The 8,399-nt window shown below is 31.4% G+C and overlaps 2 protein-coding genes across 5 annotated transcripts in view; both read right to left on the bottom strand.

The window, feature by feature from the left end:
* Nucleotides 1–2,431: 2,431 nt before the first annotated feature.
* LOC101508137 (transcription factor ABORTED MICROSPORES) lies at nt 2,432–4,560 on the bottom strand. Of its 4 annotated transcripts, XM_073367105.1 has the most exons (6): nt 4,381–4,560; nt 4,228–4,310; nt 4,083–4,154; nt 2,985–3,890; nt 2,734–2,910; nt 2,432–2,650 (listed from the first exon to the last, which is right to left on the bottom strand). In XM_073367105.1, exons 4-6 carry the CDS (start codon nt 3,819–3,821, stop codon nt 2,579–2,581), a joined length of 1,086 nt encoding a protein of 361 aa, XP_073223206.1. In that variant the 5' UTR covers nt 3,822–3,890; nt 4,083–4,154; nt 4,228–4,310; nt 4,381–4,560; the 3' UTR covers nt 2,432–2,578. The 4 variants fall into 4 exon arrangements, with proteins under 4 accessions (XP_073223206.1, XP_073223207.1, XP_073223205.1 ...); XM_073367106.1 differs by having other exon boundaries at nt 4,228–4,560; XM_073367104.1 differs by having other exon boundaries at nt 4,083–4,310.
* LOC140920116 (uncharacterized) overlaps nt 3,995–8,399 on the bottom strand; it is a 6,568-nt gene continuing 2,163 nt past the window's right edge. Inside the window, exons 2-5 of the mRNA XM_073367439.1 lie at nt 4,381–4,560; nt 4,232–4,310; nt 4,083–4,154; nt 3,995–4,039 (exon numbers count right to left, since the gene is read on the bottom strand). Coding sequence (XP_073223540.1) covers nt 3,995–4,039; nt 4,083–4,154; nt 4,232–4,310; nt 4,381–4,560 — 376 coding nt within the window. The remainder of the gene's footprint in view (nt 4,040–4,082; nt 4,155–4,231; nt 4,311–4,380; nt 4,561–8,399) is intronic.

The following is an 8,399-nucleotide window of genomic DNA, read 5'->3' as shown; positions in this document are numbered from 1 at the left end:
ATTATTATTATTATTTTTATTATTATAATAATTATTAAAAGTTATATAATATTATTAATTTAATTATTTTTATTATTTATAATAATATTTTGTATTTTTAATGTTATAATTATTTTTAAAATATTTAATAATAATAAATATAATATACCCAATAATAAATAACAAAATTGAACAAAAAAAAATTAAGCAAGTAGGAGGTCGCATGATGATACAAGATATCACAAGAATATATCTTTTTTATATGCATATAAATTGGAGGGTGTTACTATGGTAGGTGAAGTGTAGAGAGTAAATGAGAGAGAGAATATATAATATAATTAATATTAATTAATGTGATTCTGTTAGGGAAGAGAAACGATAAATGAGAAAAGAAATGAAGTGAAATTAAGATATATAAGATGGAAGGAGCATAGCATATATTGCATGATCCAAAGATGGCGCACAAAACCTTAACTACTTTGCTAAAGTTGTTCATTCGTTTTTGATACTAATATCTCTCTAACTTCAACTACTCTAATGCCTTTACTGTATATATAAATCAAAATAAGATATTTCACGTATCTATACTTTAGACTGCAGTTGTGGTTACCTTAAAAAATTTGACAGCACATTTAATATTTGTAGAGACTTCAAAATCTACAATATTATAGGAGTTATAATTACATGTATACAAGATGATATTGTTGCAGAGACTTCAAAATCTACAATATTACATTAGATGATACTCTTGCAGAGACTTCAAACTCTACAATAATACAGATATAATAATTACATATATAAATATAATTACATGCATATAAGAAAAATGGTAGATAGAAATTCAAAAGAATTTGTCATGTCACATGTGTACTTGATTGTGCATGATGTAAGATTAACTTAGTTGTATTACACTTAGAATTTGTCATGATGTATTACAAAAAATAAAATAGAATTTTTAAAGATCTTTAGTATATATTTGCTCAATTTGGTCCAACCCTTGTTATTTGACATTTATCTTCCTGGATTGCTGTTGGCTAGAGTTTACTAACTAAAAATGATGTTTGATAGTATAAAAGTGTTTTACATAAAGGGCAATTAACATTCATATTTTATTTTAGTGTTATAATATTATTTCTTAAAAATGTGATGAAATATGGCAATTAAATTGAATTTTAAAAAATAAACAATTTAAAAAAAACACATATATATATATATATATATATATTATATTTTGTGAGTTTAAAAAAAATTTGCAATCTATTTTATTTGTTGATTAATCTGGACCTATACCAGGCCCAATACAACCAATGGGCTGCAAAGAGGCCTAGCCCAAATTGACGAAGCTTTCATTAAAATATATTATTAGAGTTTTCTAGTTTTCACAATTTCACCCCACCTATACCTCCAATTCTCTCATATACTTAAAAAGACTATTTTAACTTTTAGACTATAAAAAATAAAACAAAAATTTCTTCTTCCTTTTCACTCAAACATTCAAAATTTTAGTAAATTTCTTAATATGTTCGAAACTTCAGAAGTACAAATTTTTTTTTCGAACTTGTTGATTAATTTGAAACATTCAAAACGTAATTTTTAATTTTTCAAAAAAGTTTAAAGATTTTGAATAATATAAAACTTTTAAAATAAAAAATTTCAAAATTTAAAAATTTAATAATATTTTTTAAATAAAAAAATTTTGAAATAGAAAAAATTCCAAAATTGAAATAGGAAATTCTAAAAATTTAATAAATATTTATAATTTACATTTCAAAAATTTGGTTTAAAAACTTTCAAAAAAATCCATGTTTCAAAATTTTGAAAGATGGTGGACTAGTTGAGCTGTTTGTAACTAAACAAGTAATGTCCCCTTATAAATGTTAATTTTTCATTCACTCTTTAGAGAGTAAACACTGACAAAGACACCAACACAAATACCGAACATGTCTTCCATGGAAAATGTCGGTGCTATATAGTTTATAATTGAACTATAAATAAAGATACTAGTAATAACTTTATTTGTGTATAAATAGGTTGGTGAAGATCAACAGGTACTAAGTTATTAGAGAAGTCATCAAAGTCAAAGTCAACCAAATGGTTGAGAGGGGCAAAGTTGATGAATAAAAGGGTAACATCATGTGAGGACAATTTTAAGAGTTTCAATGAATTGAAGTGTATGGAAGCAATTTTGAACACCCATTTATGAGAAGGTTCTAATGTTTTAAAAACTTTGGAGAATGTCATTGAAAGGATGGAAAATGGTTTGGAGAATGTATTCAAACATGTTGGAGATCGAAGACAACATTTTATTAGGATTTTTATAAAACTATGTAACTTTTACATTTAAATTTTTATTTTGTAAAAGTTATGCTATGTAACTTTTACAAAATCGCAGTTCATGGTTTTGTCGATCCTAACATAAACTTAAACATATATCATTTCATTCTAATTCTTGTTCTTCGATTAGAAGAAGAAAAACACAATGGGTAGTTGATCATTCTGTGCCATCATCATTCTGAAGTAGCAAGAAGAAGAATAATCAATATGAAGCAGCAATGTGGAGTAGTTGATCATTATGTGCCATCTTCTTTTCATCACTATTCTATCTATTCCTCGTCAGCTCTATAAGTGATTCTCTTACATCTTCAGCCTCAACTATCTCACTCTCCTTTTTCTGTTTTTCATCATTTTTAATTATTAATTAGATACCATATCATATACATATCATATACATAAATGAATTGTTCTTGTATTTACCTCTACTTTAAAGACATTTGACACAAGACCCTTGTGACTGGTCACTGTGGCATGTAATACATCCATGCCTAAACTATTCAATGCTTCCATCAATTTCACAAACCCACCAGCCCTATGCTCACAGAACACCTTCACAAAATACTCATTCCCATCTATCTGAGCCACTTCCACTTGTGCCTGCAATATGTTTCATTTCACTCATTAACCACAATACAACACAACACATTTTATTATAACTTAGTTTATGTTACCTCCATCTGCTGTGTCTGCTTCTCATTACCATTCCCAACAACATGATAACCATGTTCTGCTTTTCTAACATTTTTATTATCTGCTTCAACTTGAATACCATTCACATATTGATTATTAATCACACAGTTACTTTCAGTTGCTGTGTCTGAATTTTCTTCAAGATCATCTTGTAGCTCTTTCACTTGTTTCTGCAAATCCTTCACAAACTCAATAGCATCACCAAGAATCGAAGCTCTATCTAGCTTTGATATTCTTGGAACCAATGAACGAAGGTTATATAACCTATCATTCAGTTTCTTCCTTCTCTTTCTCTCTGCTACAAGGTTCTTTGATTGGTTTCCTTTCCCATTTCTTCTCCTATATTTTCCATCCTCCTCTTCTTCATTTTGATCACTGCAATCTGACATGGAATCTGATCTACCAACAACATGTTTCATCAAATCCTTCTCTTCTTCTTCTTGATTCTTTTTTGAGTCTAATGGATTCACAAACACATACTGCTCTTCTGTCATCAAGCTTTTATGCTCATGTTCCTCTTCTGTATTGGGTTTTACAAGATTGTTGTTGCTGTTTTCATGATCATGAAAGAATGAACCTTGGTATTCTTCTGAAAAGGTTTCATCATTTCTCATTCTGTTGTTTTGTTGATTGTAATTGTAATTGTAATTGAATTGTTGCATGAAGTTCATTACAGATATGTGATCATGAGGTGGAAGACTCAAACTATCTGATGGATGAAAATGATTGTTTGTTTTATTGTTTCCATCATTTTCATCACATACAACTTGATTTGATTGCATGTTGCTCATTGAATTGAAGCCAATTGAGTTATTCATCCCTTCTTGATCAACCAACACAATGCACTGTGATGTGATAAAATCTAGTACCTGTTGATCTTCACCAACCTATTTATACACAAATAAAGTTATTACTAGTATCTTTATTTATAGTTCAATTATAAACTATATAGCACCGACATTTTCCATCGAAGACATGTTCGGTATTTGTGTTAGACTATCAGTGTTGTGTTGGTGTCTTTAGCAGTGTTTACTCTCTAAAGAGTGAATGAAAAATTAACATTTATAAGGGGACATTACTTGTTTAGTTACAAACAGCTCAACTAGTCCACCAGGCACTGGAATCAAAACATGGGTCCCATTAATTGTTTCCTGCAAAATTAGTACTCAATATCAATATATATGAAATTAGCTTATAAAAGGTGAAATTCATTTTATTAATTACTTGCTTGTAAAGTGTTTGGATCCAAGGTATTGGGATAGTTCAACCAATTGGGTTGGTTTGCTAATAGAGTTTGTGCATGAATCCTGTTCAAAGTCTCACAAAGTAAGAGTACAGGAGAATGTGTATATAGAGAATAAATGGATTAAAGCATACCCAGAATCTGTTGATATGGAAGTGTTAAGTTGTGAAAGAAGATCACAAGCCTTTATTCTTGAATGTGAAAACATTGTATCCCTGCATGAAGAAGAAGAAGAGACAGGGAAAATATGTTGTTCCCCGCCATTTTGGTTGCTTTCACTCCCACCACAACAACATCCCAACCACTCAAGATACCTATATATAATATATATACACATCAAAATTGGACTACTACAAGTTATATGATATATAGAAGAAAAAAGTGGAATCATTAATGTCATGTTATGTATTAATATATAATATAACCTTTGATCTTCACTTAATTTCTAGGAGACACAATAGTCCCATCCATTCAAACCAACAAGGGGACTTAATCTCTCAGTTATGTTTTGCATCATGAAATTATTATTGTTCATATGTCACACTGCAATAATTAATAATATTCCAATTAATGTTGAAATTCACTAGCTACCTGACACAAATCATGTACAATCGTAAAATTTGTCAGATATATCAAAATGTTACATACATGTGATGTGAATGATAATATTGTAAAGAATATCAGATATATATATTAATGTACTATGCATTTTTGAAAAACTTACATGCATCAGAATTTCTTCTTTGATCCTCCAATGGCAAGAGGCATGACTATGGCAAATTCCTTTGACAACAAGCAAAAAAAAAGCAAGAACAAAATTGATGAAAAAAATGGAACAAAAACTTAATTGATAGTAACAGGTAACTGTATGATCATCATCATACCAAAATTTGAATCATATGCATACATAATGAATATACAGCTTATGCAAAAAGTGAGAGGAGAAACTATGAATGCATTATATGCATGATGATACAAGATATCACAAGAATATATCACAATCAAGTACACATGTGACATGACAAATTCTTTTGAATTTCTATCTACCCTTTTTCTTATAAGCATGTAATTATATTTATATATGTAATTATTATATCTGTATTATTGTAGAGTTTGAAGTCTCTGCAAGAGTATCATCTAATGTAATATTGTAGATTTTGAAGTCTCTGCAACAATATCATCTTGTATACATGTAATTATAACTCCTATAATATTGTAGATTTTGAAGTCTCTACAAATATTAAATGTGTTGTCAAATTTTTTAAGGTAACCACAACTGCAGTCTAAAGTATAGATACGTGAAATATCTTATTTTGATTTATATATACAGTAAAGGCATTAGAGTAGTTGAAGTTAGAGAGATATTAGTATCCAAAACGAATGAACAACTTTAGCAAAGTAGTTAAGGTTTTGTGCGCCATCTTTGGATCATGCAATATATGCTCTGCTCCTTCCATCTTATATATCTTAATTTCACTTCATTTCTTTTCTCATTTATCGTTTCTCTTCCCTAACAGCATCACATTAATTAATATTAATTATATTATATATTCTCTCTCTCATTTACTCTCTACACTTCATCTACCATAGTAACACCCTCCAATTTATATGCATATAAATTGGAGGGTGTTACTATGGTAGGTGAAGTGTAGAGAGTGAATGAGAGAGAGAATATATAGTCAAATGAGTAACAAATATCTTTAACCTATCATGGATATCAAAGTGGTTCATATCTCAATATCATAATTGTAGTTCTTTATCTTTTTTGACTTACTGAAATTATTTGTAACATGATATTGTATATCTGGTTGCGGAGCTGAGTTGGGATATAGGGTGGCCACAGCCACCCCAAAGTCCCCAATAGTTTAAAAAAAAATACTATTACTCTTATTAGTTTATTTATAAGAGACATTTGAATTATAATTTGATTAACACATCTATTTTATCCATCTTATGAACCAAATCAGGGCTGACCCTTAACCTTGTGCACACCACTAGCACAAAGCCACAGTGACACGAGGGTCCCAAATTTTTTTATAGTACATCTAAACTTTGAAAAATTGCATTGATATATTTAATTTTTTATTCTCTAAGGACTTTAAATTTTTTTACCCTCTAGCCACTTTAAAATTTTATATAGAATACCAAAATTCTTAAATTATTCTCGTAATTCCATTAAACATTTCTCTCTATCTTCTCCCTATCTTCTCTCTAAACATACTAAATCTATTTTCTCTCAACTCTCATATGTGGTACATGCATGAATTTTTCTTTGAATATGTAAGGTGGTAACATGTCTACCCAACTTTGTGAATGTGTGAATGATATTTATTAATTGCATGTGATATTCTGCAAGATGCTATGATAGTGAAATGAGTTTGATGTGCACGATGAATATAACTGGCATGTCCTCCAAGTGTTGGCAACCAGTAAATCAATTAGTTTGTCTTCTCTGCTGCCTCATTACGCTCCAACATTTGAATTAAAAATTGGTGTTGCATGTTATTCCGAGATTTGGGCAATGAATTGTATCAATATGAAGGAGTTGGAGGCTATAATATGTTGTTTTAATATAAAGTTGAGATCCCGATAATATAGTATACAAAAAAGTACAATAACTGAAGAGGTAATTTAAGTTAAATACAATTCAGAAATTAAATTATAATACAATTCAAAAAATAAAATGATGACCAAATTTGTATACTTTATATTAGAAATGTTTTTGTACTTCTGTCAAAAATTGGATAAAAATCTATCACCTATTAGCGATTGCCTCAACTGATAGTTGATAAACGATAGCCGACAGTCGAGCGACCGCCTATCAGCTGATAGGTAGAAGCCGATAGTTGACTGATCGCCTATCAACCATCAGTTGATAGCTTAGGCAACAATGCCTATCTAACAATGCGCTAGTTTATCACACGATAGGCAATAACACCTATTGGGCAATTAGATGTTATCGCTTATAGCTCGATAGACGCTATAGCCTATCGTGCAAATAACTGCTAACGTTTATCGCTCGATAGGTGTTATAGCCTATCTCCCTGATAGACGCTGCCACCTATAGGTCGATAAGCGCTGTCGCATATCGGTCAATAAGCGCTGCCGCATATCGTTCGATAAGCACTGCCGCATATCGGTCGATAGGCGCTGCCGCCTATCGCCTGAAATGAGATAGCAATTATCGCCTCGATAAGCGATGTCGTCTATCAGCCCGATATGCGCTATCGCCTATCGGCACGATAGGCGCTATCGCATATCAGACCGATATGCTATAGCGCCTATCGCCTCAATATAAGTTATCAGGCTTCAACATGCGGGTCGTTTTCTCGGCTTCGGGTGCGAGTCGTTTTCCCGGCTTCAACATGCGGGTCGTTTTCTCGGCTTCGGGTGCGAGTCGTTTTCCCGGCTTCAACATGCGGGTCGTTTTCTCGGCTTCGGGTGCGAGTCGTTTTCCCGGCTTCAACATGCGGGTCGTTTTCTCGGCTTCGGGTGCGAGTCGTTTTCCCGGCTTCAACATGCGGGTCGTTTTCTCGGCTTCGGGTGCGAGTCGTTTTCCCGGCTTCAACATGCGGGTCGTTTTCTCGGCTTCGGGTGCGAGTCGTTTTCCCGGCTTCAACATGCGGGTCGTTTTCTCGGCTTCGGGTGCGAGTCGTTTTCCCGGCTTCAACATGCGGGTCGTTTTCTCGGCTTTAAATTTGCAAAATTTCACGAATGAATGAATGAATGAATGAATGAATGAATATGTCGGTTTTTATTAATATTTTTATTGGACACGACCATTCAAATCATGAATGAAAGAAAACACTTATACTCTTTTTTTTTGAATGTGATATCTTTGATCTCCTTTTTTTTGTCCTCTTTTATTTTCTTTTTCTTCCGTTCTTTCTATTTTTCTTTTTTTTTTCTTTTTTAATATTGTGATGTGACGTTGGATTTCATGTTGTTGTCTGCCTTGTACTGTAAACGACCTATACTATATCCGATTTTATTGCAATTCATTGTATCGAGGTATGGAATATGTTTTACTTTCCAATACATGATAATCATAAGATGCATTCAGGAAAAAGAGTTAAATTATAAAGGTAATAACAGTATATATGAATATATTGAAATAAAAAAAGAATATACATAAGATAAAACAAAAGAAATG

This window comes from Cicer arietinum, chromosome 4, assembly GCF_000331145.2.
Source record: "Cicer arietinum cultivar CDC Frontier isolate Library 1 chromosome 4, Cicar.CDCFrontier_v2.0, whole genome shotgun sequence".
NCBI classification, from domain to species: Eukaryota; Viridiplantae; Streptophyta; class Magnoliopsida; order Fabales; family Fabaceae; genus Cicer; species Cicer arietinum.
Note: the sequence above shows the minus strand (reverse complement) of the source record. Positions and strands in the feature narration are given on the sequence as shown.

Bases quoted from the DNA above. Each gene is read 5' to 3' on its own strand.
- LOC101508137 (XM_073367106.1), bottom strand. From the start codon at position 3,821: ATGAATAACTCAATTGGCTTCAATTCAATGAGCAACATGCAATCAAAT. The intron at 2,911-2,984 runs GTAACATAAACT...AACATATTGCAG, and splicing joins AGCAGACACAGCAGATGGAG to GCACAAGTGGAAGTGGCTCA. The intron at 2,651-2,733 runs GTAAATACAAGA...GATGAAAAACAG, and splicing joins CAAATGTCTTTAAAGTAGAG to AAAAAGGAGAGTGAGATAGT.